The sequence below is a fragment of the Protopterus annectens genome, chromosome 4.part0, assembly GCF_019279795.1.
Source record: "Protopterus annectens isolate FY-2018-M chromosome 4.part0, PAN1.0, whole genome shotgun sequence".
NCBI classification, from domain to species: Eukaryota; Metazoa; Chordata; order Ceratodontiformes; family Protopteridae; genus Protopterus; species Protopterus annectens.
In genome coordinates, this window is record NC_056733.1 from 828,944,715 (window position 1) to 828,958,981 (window position 14,267).

A 14,267-nucleotide genomic window follows, 5' to 3' on the forward strand; every position below is an offset into this window, starting at 1 on the left:
CAGGACCTATGTTATTGGCCAGGCACTACCAAGAAAACCTCTTCCACTTGTAAACATAGGCTTTACCATTTGTCCCTGATGCTGTGTGAGCAGATCCAGTCTGTGAGGAAGCTTGTGGAAATTTCCCTTTTGAATGGATAACTAACTTTGTCTGGGCTAAAAGGGGGTTACCCCCAATGATCTTGTAAAGAATAGGAAAGAATTACCAAATCACCTTGGGAATCATTGCAAATGTGGAAATATAGGAACATTCCACATCATGGGAATGATGGAGTATCTATCTTCCAAGCATGGCTGCAAGGAAGTGTTGAACACAATTTTTTCAAGTGTCTGTTTTGAAAGTAAGTGCCTTCTGTGAAGGTTGGGTGCAGGGCTGGCAACTCGACACTGTAAAAACACCACTGCCAAACAATCTGCGGACCGGTGATCTGCTGTGGCAACCCCTAACCGGGAAAAGTCGAAAGGCATTGCTTTTTTCTGTTTTGAAAGGAAGCAAAGAGATCCACCAAGGTATTCCCACATCAGGATCAAGTTATGGAAGACCTTTACAAGGAGCTTCCACTCATGAGGGTCTGTCCAGGATCAGTTTAGTCTGCCAGTGTGTTTTGCTATGACTGCATGTACAATGACTGCAGAATCAGAGAATGCTATATAGCCAGCTTCCAGGCCATCACTGCCAAAGCGCAAAGATGGTGTGACCTTATATCCCCTTGCTTGTTCAGGTACTATGTCACTGCAGTCTAAGTGGTGAAAAACTTTTAAGGCATGAATTACTGCCAACATCTCTTTTACCTTTATGTGCTTTGGAATGTCCTGAGGATCCCACACGCCTTGTACTTTAACTCCATGGACACTGTTCTCCACACCAAATCTGAAGAGTCTGTGTGAACAGATTGGACTGGGGTCTGAAGAGAGAAAAAGCACCCCGGATTCAGAGACAGTTGATCCCCCACCACTGCAGTTCCTGTTTCACAATCCCAGTACCAGTACCTGGAAATTCAAGAAATGAAGAATTGTTGGGCACAGCCTTTTCAAGTACCATTGAATTTTTCTCATGTGTAGTCCGGCTAGTTGTATTGCAAAGACCACTGATGCGATAAGGCCTAGAATTTTGAGGAACTCTCTTGTTGAGGCCACATCTAGAAGGGAGAAATCCAATACAATGCCCTGATAATTCAGAACTTTGTCTTCTTACAGGAAGGCCATCCTTTTTACTTTGCCTATAAAACAAACCAGGAAAACAATGTTGAGAGGGTGTGAGAAATGACTCTTGAAGGTACAATTTGAAGCCCAAGTGGGAAAGAAGGGATGCAACCTTGTCTACAGACTTCAAGCACCTGAATGCAGAATTTGTACAAATCAGCAAGTCGTTTAAATAAGAAAAAATGTGAATGCCTAAGTTCAGCAAAAGGCAACTACTAGGGCCAGACACTTGGCAAACACTTGAGTTGTGGCAGACAGCCCACCATGTAATGCATAAAACTGATAATGTAAGCAAGATGCAACAAATCTCAAAATTTTCCTGAAACTGGAAGCAACAGGAATATGATAGGAATCACTGAGATCTACAGTCACCATGAAACAATGGCCTGGAAGCAACACTAGGACTGACTGCAAAGGTGAGCATTTTGAATTTCAGAAATTTACAAAGGAGTTGAGAAAGGACAAATCTGGGACAGGTCTCCAGGAGTGCTCCTTGTTTGGTTCCAAAAAGATTCAGGAGTAAAATCCTTTGCCTTTATGTAGTGCAAGCACTGGTTCTATGACCTCCTGTTTCTACCATGTGATGCAGCACTGGAGAAAACAGCACTGTCTGGTGGGTATGGGGGAATTCCCCTGAAAGGGAAGGATATTCTATCCACTGGCAAGTGCACCATCTCTGAATTATTCTCAGAACCCATTTGCCTGAGACTATTTGTGGCCAAGCTGTAGGGCTGAGAGACAGCCTGGGGGAAGGAGGAAGGGAGGTACAGGTGCTCTGTGACTCGACATAGTCTTTCCTTTGCAGGGTGCTAATCCTTTCTTGGAAAGGTACACCTCTTATTTGATTCTGAAGAATTATCCTCCTGCCTTTCCTTTTGGATCCCTGATTTTTGTTTGGTTGGGACGTTTTTGCTCTGTCCCTTGAAGGAAGATGCTTTGTTTGTGGAGAACCTGGGTACATGAAACATCCTAGATACCTTGTGGATTAATTTGCATCTATCACCCCACTGTTTGAGAATCTGTGTAACAGAGGACCCAAACACCAATTCAGAACTTAAAGGTGCATTCAAAGTTTCACAGGATCATAGGTGGTTACTAGGCTACCAACCCAGTGGTCATTTCAAGCCTAGCTGTTTCATCCCAATATAATAACATAGATACTGCAATCAATACCCAGGATTGTATTTATTAATAACTGCCCATATGTTTCAGCTTTTAAATCACCTGAAAAGTTCTGATTATGTAACTAAGCATACCATCTTAATACAACAGAAGAATCAACACATCTCAAAACTATCTGCATAGACAAGTACACCTCTCAAAGTAGGTTTCAAAACTTGAGAAAAATTAGAAACAATTTTATTCATTTAGGATGTCTGCTCTGCAGATAAGGATGCATCAAAATCATCCAAACTGCACTCACACTGTAAACATTTACCCATATAGCCCTGATAACTTAACATTCTAAAGGCTAGATTACTAGAAAGAGACATCCTTTTGCCCTGAAAATCTAATAAAGTTCCTTCTTTATCAGGGAGCAATGGATTAGATGAAGCCAAGGACTTCTCTGAGCAGGCAACTGGGAAGACAGCAGGTGGGTCATTAGTCAACTGTAAAGAGAAACTGGTCACATCTGAAGAGACCCTATATTTTCTCTGACCATTTTTAGGGACTGCTGGGACAGATATTGGTGTCCTGCAGGCAAATCTGTAAACATCTGCCAAGGTCTGTAAGAGAGGGGTGATGACCATAGAATTGGGCATCTCATCCTCTATAAGGTCATATACCCTTTGTAGCTCTAGAGTAGTTCCCCAACTGTTTCCAATCTAAAACATCATTAAATCTAGAAATCGTGAGAAAAAGTAACATATGTTTGGACTAAAGCTCAGGTTCACCTTCCAAAGAATCAGACTGACTGCATTCAGAGTTAAATAAGAGTAAGATAAGAAATAATCTGATTCCTCCTCATTCTCTGAAACAGAAAAATTCTCTAGCCAAACTAGTATTACAGCCATGCATGGAAACACAGCCCATTGGATTTAGGTGTCTGCAGAGTACTCTTATCCAAGGAAACCACATCAGCCTTACAGCTATAAACTGAATATCAGCTGTATGATGCAACTTCAGTTTCTTTTTCTTGTGAGCTTCACTATTAGATAAAATATCTGGGGACAGAATATTATATCTAGCAAGAGTTCTCCTACCCTGGACTACTCCTGTGTCTAAATGGTTTGGTTCTCCCATAAATATGCCAGGTACTGAAATAACCACAAAGGATGTGTCTAACCCCCTGTTCCACAGCAGCCAGCAAGGTTACACTAGAGGGAGACGGGGCAAAAGGTAATTTTTGTCATTCCTCTGAACTGTATAATTGTATTATAGGAAAGGCCATTCCACAGCTCAGCATCAACTTTTGCAAATGCTTATAGGTGAACTTTCTGGCACACTGCTGTCAAAGTCTATGGATTGGCAAATAAGTTAATGAAAGTTACATTTAGGGTGGCCATAACCTAAATTAAAAATTAGCTTCCATCCCACTCTAGCAGGATCATATTCAGGTTAAGTATTAGCATTACAAGTTATCTGCTCAAAAAATGATGCAAAAACTATCCAAGTATGAGCTTCTTTTAGCCTTCTTACATTCTTCACCCTCTCCTCACAAAAGCAGTATTTTAGGGTCATGCTGTACCGCTCACTGAAACCACATTTAATTAACAAGTGAGGAAATACTCTCAGGTACAGAGCTCAAAACTATTTACAGTTTAGGTTTTGACTGGATTGTGTGCCTGCTAGCTACCCCATGGTGTGAACACTGGCTATAGGTGATGCCCACAGTTGTTGTGACACCCTGACCCCTTGTATAAAATGGGGAAAAAAAGAGGGTTGGTCCTGTAGACAATGCGACTGTCATATAGGTTTACAACACCCAATAGCTAACTTTTCTAAGAGACTAAAGTTTTTAAAGTGGTAAAGCTGTTTAATACATGCTTAAAATACACTTCCTAAGTATATGGAAATAGCGCAAGCTTTGTATAAAAATGCATTAGTTTCCAGCTGGTAACTTTACAAACTTCTACATATATTCACAAATGTCTTCTGCTGTGTGCTTTGATCTTTCCGATTTTTAAGTTCTGAGCTTTCAGCTAGAAAGAATTACAGAGATTTTAAAAGCACTGTTTCTCAAAGAAAATATAACAAGAATGCAATTGGTCAGCAATCTCTCAAAGATTCCTCAGTGCCTGTGCACATATTTTGCTTCCAAGAAAGAATTACTAGAATAGGGGAGTGAGTGGTCATGACTGAGCAAGCTGAGATAGGATTCAAATATAGCCAACAAACTTTCAAAGCACTGACAAGTGTCAACTCACCCTCAAAAAAATTATGACAACGGCTAAGTAAGGAATAGTAGTTAGAAGCAGAGGTAGCATTATGGATATGTGTTGGTACACGATGTCTCAGTTAGGATACTACATAAAAGTATTTCACTCTTTCCCCTTCACTCTTCCCATGTCAGTTTCAACAGTCAGATAAATTTAACCTAGGGCTGAGACAGAAATTAACTCCTAGTTGGCTCTATTCATGTAATACCTGGTTTCAGGTACTGCTTGATTAAAATATCATCCAATTTTGAATCTCTGATAATTTAATAATACCCATTTGTTAAACCAGGTAAGCCCATTGGACAAAGTCCATATTCAGGGGTGGACTTGGGATCAATGTCTGGTTAACTGTCTTGCTCAAAGTCGCACAGCAGGAAAAGGATGGCTGAGAGGATCTAAAATTGCCCCACAGGAATTAGAGCTCATACACTTAACATTCTACACCAACTGCCAAATAGAGATATTAACAGTACTTCTGAGGAAGCACTATGAATGTGCATTTCACAATATAATGTACTAAAAATTCAATTTCTATAGATCTGTGCATTTTTTCTGGGTTATATTATGCATCACTATTTTACTGAGACAGTGATGCAATAGTACATCAATTTTAAAAGTTATGAATGAAATTACATGCAATGTGGTGATCAGATACATAATTAACTAAGCCACCCTGATATAAAATTCTAACATTAACATAAAACATTAATCATACCCTCTTGCATGTTGCCCTGAACAGAAATACATCACTTCATGACTTCATTGTTTATAAACATGAATGCTTCATCATTACTTTCTTGCTATGCTACAAATACTCTTATCATTAGAACCTCCTCCGTGGTCCTGCAGAAAAAGCCACATCTTCAAATACATCTTCTCAGTCAACAAAATGCAGCAAATAAATAAAATATCAGCATTAGTATCTATGTAGTACAACTTAATATGAAATAAAAACTGCTCAAGGAATAAAATAATCACAGCTTATTTGGGATTTAAAGAGTTAATGAAGCTGGATCTAGTAGCTAAAGGCATTTGTATGTCTTTTACGTGAAGGGGTCTCTCAAAACAAAACTTCAGTTTGTCTTTTCGGCTTTTCCCGGTTAGGGGTCACCACTGCAGAACTCTGGTCCGCTAATGATTGGCAGTCGATTTTTATGGTGCAGAGTTGCCAACCCGACGCCCAACCTTCAGCGAAGGCACGCATATCTTTCGGAGGCCATTTGACCATGGGGAGGACATGCAGACTCCACACAAAAGGCACTCCAGCCAAGAATCGAACAGGAGAACTTCTTGCTGTGAGGCAGCAACGCTACCGCTGTAGCGCTGCGTTTTGCATTTTATCAAACAACATTTTCTCCCAGTAAGTGACATCCTCAGCTCACACAATCAACCTTGACAAGAGTGTCAGAAGAGCCAACAGGTTTGTCACATGGTGTGCACCTGTCATTTCACTACTCCCACCATTGTGCATCTGCAAGAGTGGAATAGGAGTCCTTCACTTATTACTTTAAAGGTACTCACCAAGAAAAATCATACAGGACTGTCAGACCTTGATAAAAAGTTAAATATACCACTAACACCTACCTGGAGATAGAACAGGAAGTTAAAACAGTGCATGAATAGACAAAACATTTTAAATAAAAAGGCTTTAATGTCTGAAAGGTCAAAATTTCTTCACCTGCAATGTGATGATATCCTGCCGTGTAAATGGTTCATCTGTCAGGAGGTCATTGAAATTCTTAGCTTTTAAGTTCAGCTGCTCCACAGCCTGCACAAAATATTTAGCATTTAATAAAAAAATGTTTACTTTTATAAACAAAGGAAACAAGATATTTTTAAAGTGTTAAAGTGCTTACATACAAACCACTGATAACTGCAATACTGCCCATACAAAAAGAGAGTCAGCCAAGTGAGGTGCTGTAATTCTATAGCAAAACAGTGTTCCTATGATCTTTCTATTCACTGAATGTTTTTGTACCCTTCATGCTCTAGCCCCATACCCACCAGCTCCCAAAAGAAAACAAATCTGTCCTAAAACAATAAGGCACATTATGGGGTGCATCAAGACAGAATTAACCAGCCCACTTATAACATGCTATAACCTTCATTCCCTTTTATTAACAGGAAAGCCACACTGACTGAACTTCTACAACCATCTAACTTCCATCTCTGCACTGAGACATTAAACTGAGTTATCAGCTGTCTGAGTTTGTGGTAGTTTAAGTGGATGTAAAAGATCCCATGACACTTACAGAAAAGAATAGGGGGGATTTATCCTGTGCCCTGGCTAAACCTCACCTAATTAGTATGAATACCACCTTGGGTATCCCTTGAAAATTAGGCTAAGGGTAGTGGAAGTAACTTAGTCAACAAAACTGAAATGAAAATAAAACTTAAATTACAACAAAAACAACATTCGTGTAAGGTACTAACACACAGAGTAAACTTCTGTGGGCGTTTCATGCAGCAGCATAGCAAAATGCCTCTTACTCATCAGTGTCAGCTAGTCCACAGCATCACCCTGTACAACTTGCCATTCATCTATCCCCAATGTAACAGTACTGTTAACTGGCAAGCGTCCTTGCATTAAAAATGCTCTCAAATGCCATCGTTGGAAGTGTATGACAACTCCTGCAAAGCAGTTTGAGCAAAAGCACCTGAACTGCATTCCCCTACACACCTGAAATTTAAGTTCACTCTTCTCTGTGGGTGCTCTGGAAGGATCCACTGCTAAAAATATTTTGTTAAGTAATGTCCTGCTTGAAACAATCAGCAAAATACAGACAATATTTTGCAAATCTTGATGATGTGATCAAAAGATAAGGAGCCAATATCTTACAAATATTAACAATTACATTAAAGTATAGAGAATACAATTAAAGAAAAAACAAGGAGGAAAAGGAAAAAATATCTGATTCTTTAACAGTGGGGGATGAAGACATGACTACTACTACTTCTTTCGGCCATTCCCGCTAAGGGTCACCACACTATGATCTAGTAAATCCGTGTTTGACTAAAACCATGAGTGATGGAGGAGGATGGGATTCAGTGACTCACACCAACTCACCCACCCGGGGGGGGGGGTAGGGGCAACTAGGCCTGCTACATTAGGCATGTCTACTGGTGGGTGACTGTACACATAAGAGGGCAAGTAAGCTTGCATTACTGAAATGGTATGAGAATGACTGAATCAATGAGGCTCTTGTGTGGAAGCACTAGTGTCTTTCACCCAGACTCTGTCACAGCTTGCTGTGAGGGAAATGTTAGTTTGCTTTTGATTTCCTGTACTTTATTGCCTTTTTCTATTTTGTATACTGTGATCTATTTTCTTTGCACTCTGTTTTACTTGAATTCTGTTTTTAATAGCATATTAAAAGCAGAAAATAGACCACAACTGTGTCTCCTGCGAATCAAAAAGAATTTTTTTCCCACCCTGTTCCTGTTGTGTTCTTAAACACCACTGTCTTTCTAGTTGCCTGCTTATATTAATTTGACCATATATTTCCTCCCCTCTCTCCTTTCACTGGGTGGTGTGAGTAAGCACAAAATCATCATTTTGTGATATCACCCCCCCCCCCTTCAACTATTTAAATTTACTGGCCATCACACTGTATTCCATAATACCAGAATACAGAAGCGCCCACTCCCTTTCCATTTATCTTGCTCTTTTAAAAATGTTGGCTTTCCACTTAGACAAAGTGCAGTTGTGTGCACTTACCATAAATGTAGATTGTTTTAGTGTATTCACGGTTGCAGTAATCACATTTGGGTTATCCCTGCCAGGGTAGCCCTCGGCCGGCCCGAATACCAGAAGCATAGTATTTCTGCGTCGGCTGCTGTCACTTCAGGACTGACGTAAGGTCATCAGTAGTATAAAGAAAGGCAGCCGACACCATTACATCAGTTTTTCTTGCCCTAACCTGTCAGGAGCCCCCAAGTGGAAGCCAGGTACTGGTGGAAGAATCCCACCAGTAGAAAGTAAATACCAATATGTCCCTTGTAAGGAAAGAGAAGAAAGAAGAGTGGGATGGAGGGAGGGAAACCAGGACTGAAACAGTGAACACACTTGAACATCTGCATTTATGGTAAGTGTACACAACTGTACTATGTTCTTCGTGTTTCACTGTTGCAGTCATCACATTTGGGTTGATTCCCAAAGTTGAGGAAAAGGGTGGAGGCAGTCAAGGAAACTAGGGGCTGGCTAGGATGCCCTGCAAAACTGCAGAAGCAAACTCTGCCCTGGATTTGGAGAAGATAGGCAGGTGGTAATGTTTGGTGAAGGTGTGAACATATGTCCACGTGGCAGCCTCCAGGATGTCCCTGGTGGGGACTCCTCTGAGGAAAGCTGCAGAGGTGGAGGCTTCTCTGGTGGAGTGAGTCCTGACCCCCTGGGGGGAGGTTTTCCATGTTGTTTGTAGCAGAAAAGGATGCAGTGTGCTATGCATTTGGAGATGGTTTGTTTGGAGATGGCTTTGCCCTCTGCCCCTGCAGCAAAGCTAACCAGCAACTGATCAGACTTTCTGAAGAATTTAATCCTGTCTAGATATAATCTGAGCTGTCTGTGCACATCTAAAGAGTGCAGGATCCTTTCTCCCTTGTTCTGTGGGCTAGGGAAAAAGGTGGGCAAATGAATGGATTGGTTGAGAGCCACACTGGGCACCATCTTGGGCATGAAGGATGGGTTAGTCCTGAGGGATACCCTGTCAGCATGAAAGATGATGAAGGGCTCCACAGCCATGAGTGCTTGCAGCTTGGAGTCCCTTCTGGCTGAAGTGATGACCAAAAGGAAAGCTGTCTTCCAATAGAGAAATTTTAGCTCTGCTGAAGAGGCAGGTTCGAAGGGAGGGGTGAGCTTTTCCAACAGATAGTTAAGGTCCCAAGCTGGGGATGGTGCTCTTCTGGGTTGGCCTCAAGTTGCTAACCTCTCTAAGGAACAATTTGATCAGAGGGTGAGAGAAAAGGGGCTGCACAGTGGGAAAGTAAGCAGAGATAGCAGAGGCATGCATTTTAACAGAGGAAAAGGAGAGTCCACTGTTTAACAGGTCAGCTAACTAATCCAGGATGAGAGGCAGGGAGGGCTGTGCCGTATTGGCTCACTTAGCCTGAATCCAGGTGCAGAACCTTTTCCATTTATCAGCATAAGACTACCTAGTGCTAGGGCGCCTGGCCTCATGTATAAAATCTATAATCGGTTTGCTGAGGTTGGCAGATTTATGGGGGGGTTAGGGAATAAGCCAAGCTGCCAAACTGCGTGTCTGCAATTGGGGATGCATGAATTCCCCTTCCCTCTTGGTCAGGAGGTTTGGAATCTGAGGGAGATGCCAAGTTGGCAGAGGGGACAGGCTGCGCAGCAAGGGGTACCAGTGCTGGCGAGGCCAGTCTGGAGCTATAAGAATTGTCCTCGGTTTTTCTTCCTTTAATTTGAGCAGCACCCTGGAGATGAGAGGTAGTGGAGGAAAGGTATAGACCAACAGACTGACCCAGCACTTTCCAAGCCATGCAGTGATGCTCCCTGGTGCAGAACTTGCTGAGCTGATGGCTGGTGTGGGAGGCACGAGGTTGACCTTGGGGTGGCCCCATTTCTGAGTTCTTATGACAAAAGTTCTTCTGTTGAGCTGCCACTCATGTGGTTCCAGAAGATTTCTGCTTAAGTGGTCTGCTACAGAGTTGTGAGAACCCGGCAAGAATAGTGCTAACAGGTGGAATTGCATGGCAGAGGCTGTGTGCCAAATGGTCAAAGGCAGCCTGCATAGAGGGTAGGACCGAGTCCCTCCCTGCTTGTTGATATACCACATCACAGTTGTGTTGTCTGTTTTGATCAGGAGAGCCCCCGGGGAGAGAAGGGGCTTGAAAGCTATCAAGGCTTGCTAGACAGCTATCATCTCTTTTTGGTTGAGGTGCAGATGAATTTGCTGTGGGCTCCATTGGCCCTGTATGCACCTGCCGTCCAGGTGTGCACACCAGGCATAATCTGATGCATTTGTGGTGAGGGTCTAGGCGGCGTGGGGTCCTTTGTTGAGGGAGCATCCTGTTGCCCACCAAAGAAAATCTTTTCTGAGGCAAGGTATTACAGGTATAAGAGTCTTGAGGTCTTGAGAGTGTTGACACCAAAGGCTTTTTAGGTACCATTGACATTTCCTCATATGCAGTCTGGCATATGGCAGGAGTAGAATGCAAGAAGCCATGAACCCCATAGCTTGCAGGATTTTCTTTGCAGATAGTTGGGGTCTGGTGTCTAGTTGAGAGAAGTAGGCTGCCAGAAAGGTTTCCTTTTCTGGTGTAAGGAATGCCATCTGGGATGCTATGTCCAGGCTTGCTCCCAGAAATATAATGCTTTGGGGTGGGTACCCGTTTGGATTTCTTTTCGTTGAATGTGTACCCTAGGGAGGTTAGTAGGGACTTTACAAAGGCCAGGTGCTTGAGCAGCTTTTCCTGGCTGTCGGCCTGAATTAGGCAGTCATCTAAGTATGGGTAAATCTGGATATTTCTTTGTCTGCAAAAGGCAATGGCCGGAGCCAGACATTTTGTGAAAACTCTGGGAGCAGTAGATAAGCCAAAGGGAAGCACAGAGAACTGAAAGTGCTGAGATCCTGCCCTGAAGCAGAGGTATTTCCTGCATGATTCCCTGATAGGGATGTATAGGTAGGCCTCCTTTAGGTCTAGGGTGGCTAGCCAAGCATCCTTGGAGAGCATGGGTAGCAGCTGCTGGAGGATGAGCATTTTGAATTTTGGGATCACCAGGAAGGTGTTTAGAATAGACAGTTCAAGGATGGGGTGCCAGGTGCCGTCTTTCCTGGGTACCAGAAAAAGTCTGGAGTAGAAACCTTGGCCTTTCCGTTCTGCAGGTATGTGCTCTACTGCCCTCATGGAGAGCAGGGAAAGGACTTGCTTTTGTGCCTCTGCCCAATGGTTTGGAGGTAGATCTGGGAACCCTTTTGTAGAGAACCCAGTGGTCATTGGTAATGGTGACCCAGGTGTTTACATTAAAGGAGAGTTTTCCTCCTACGGGTAAGTGGAGGTGGGCAGAGGGAGGGAGTGGGGGAAAAGAGTAATTGCAAGTTCTTAGCATTAGGGGAGGCTTAGAACACTCTGATTTTGAAGTGGAGGTAGTCCACTACTTAGATCTCTGCTTTCCCTGTGGCTGCTGTCTGTGGGGTCTGGTTCCCTGGGGTCTGGGCTGAACTGACCTGCTGGGAGCAGGAAAGGACCAGTGCTTGGAGGGACAATGCCTGCTGAACCTGGGTGGCTGGACCCATAAGAAATCCTTAATTGTCGGCATAGATTTTGCTTTTTCTTCCATCTTTTTTACGACCTCTTCTGCCTTCATGCCAAATAAGCTGTCTTTGTGCAAGGGGGCATCCAACAATTTAGATTTAACATGGTCTGGCAAGGGCTGTTCCTTAAGCCATGCATGCCTTCTAAGGACAGAACCTGTGACTGCTGCCCTGCAAAGAAGCTTCTAGGACGTTAAAACCACAGTGCAAAGTGTGTTTAGTTACTTGACTTGAAGAATGCATTAACTCTTGTAACTCTTTAGATTCTGCACAAGCAGGAATGGAAGACATTTTTTGTTTGAGGAGTTCCAGGGTATGTTGCTGAAAGTTTAGCATAAGGAACTGACAATTTTGTGCTCTGATAGCAAGAGTGGTGGAGGTGTATACTTTTTTAACCAATCCATCTAGTGCTTGGGAATCCGCATCTGAGGAGGTGGGATTCTTAGCAGAGGGTGCTTTAGTTCTTTTACGATCAGAAATTACCTCAGGGTCAGCAGTAGGATTTTGAAAAAGAAATCTGAGAGAGTCAGGGACTCTAATACCTGTCTCGTTTTCTGGGTGCAGGAGGGAGGGTGTCAGGAGTCCAGCTGGATTCCAGCAAAACATCCTCCACAACATCCAGGACAGGGGGATGGCCAAGGATCTGTGCTGTGGAAGATCTAGGAATTCCCAGAGTCTCTTTTTAAACTGAGGGTAGTCCTGACTTTCCCATTAGAAATGCTCCCTTAAGGTGTGAAGGGTTTCCCCAAAGGAAAAATCCTCTGGGGGAGAGGCTGAAGGGATGGAATCCTCTGCATTAGAATCCTCAAACAGAGAGGGGTTGCTTGTCTTCATACTCAGATGCATCAGAGTCATCAAACTCCTGTTCAGACAAAACTACAGGGAACAGATCTTTTTTTTCTTTTGGAAGGGGTAGCTTGGCTTCCCATGATCAGGTCTTCTGCCATTTTAAGCATTTGAGACTAAGGCAAGGAAGCAGGTAACCTGGGCCTAAGAAACTCAGTCACTTTTGAAAGAACAGTAGTTGCGAAAGAAGTTGGTTTGTGTCGAGAATCGGTAGTGTGAAGGAATTCCTCGGAAGCCGGTGTCTGCTCTGCGGCTTCAGAACCATCCAAGGTAGAGACAATCGCAGGATCCTTAGTCAAACAAGAGTTCTGCGGCATGCCAGACTCCGAAAGGGTCTCGGTAGCAGCCTGCAAATCCACAGAAGCGGGCATCAGGGGCTGCGAAAACACCTCACTGAGGACCGGAGAATTGATGACTAGCTTGTCGGCAGGTTTGGACCTGTGCGGTCTGTCTCTGTCTTTATCTTTATGCTTTTTCAGAAGATCTGCTGTTGGATGGCTTACTGAAGCCATATCAGAATTCGGGGACTGTAAGCGAAAATATCTAGCTACAATAAGGGCCTGACGACATAGTTCTGGCACTGAACAAAACACAAAAGTGACAGCAGGGGACATCGTGGTCTGGGCCTAAGCAAGTGATGCAGTAAGAATGAAAGTCTCGGTGTGGTATTTGCTTTCCACAGGTAAGACAATTGTTAACTTTTTCTGACATCGGTTAGTGCAAGAAAAAAGGATCCCCAATGGGGTACTTAGCTTTACAAGACTTCAGCTTCAATTCAGAAGATGAACCTCAAGTAGCGGCCGACTGGCACTCGTGTGAACTGCTTTTGCTTCGGGCTCCACGGCAAGAAAGACTGATGTAATGGCATCGGCTACCTTACTTTATACTACTGACAACATGATGTCAGTCCTGAAGCGACAGCAACTGACGCAGAAATACTAAGCCTCTTGTATTCGGGCCGGCCAAGGGCTCCCCTGGCAGGGATAACCCAAATGTGATGACTGCAACAGTGAAACACGAAGAACATCTTAAGTTACCAACTTTCATATTGAACTGCTTAGTGTACACTAGTGTTTAGGATAAACCACTTTTTTCATATTACCTTTAAACATCTATTGCAAGACCACCAGTTACTGAAGAGCCCACATTCTGTCTCTAGGTATTCATCTTGGAATTACTGCTTCTGTTTTCTCCTGATGAGAGAAGGAGTATGGGGACATTATTTCCTGAAGACTGATGATCACCAGAAAGCCTAATAACTGCTTTATAGGTGACAGCTTGGAACCTGTGCTTATAGTCTGGTCTTGGTGAGAGAAGGAGCCAAGTGCACGGATTCCTGACCATTTCTGGTTGGAGAGTGAGTGTCTGTCATTAACGTTCCTGATTGGTCTTCTCGCTATTCAAGGCATCTACCAGGAAAAGGCTACAAGCCTACATACACTTGCATCATCTGGGACAAGACTGTGGATCACAAAACATGCTGTGGCCTGCTTCTCATCTTGGGATTGGTGCTAACATTTTGTTTCTGGTGAGTGAAGAAGCAAAAGAGCACTGAATCATAACA

At 43.2% G+C, this 14,267-nt stretch overlaps 1 protein-coding gene across 1 annotated transcript in view; it reads right to left on the reverse strand.

Moving 5' to 3' along the window:
• The window catches only part of PPIL2 (peptidylprolyl isomerase like 2), a gene marked incomplete in the record, with an annotated part of 2,081,325 nt that overhangs the window by 1,572,472 nt on the left and 494,586 nt on the right, over positions 1–14,267 (reverse strand). Inside the window, 1 exon segment of the mRNA XM_044068775.1 lies at positions 6,262–6,351. Coding sequence (XP_043924710.1) covers positions 6,262–6,351 — 90 coding nt within the window.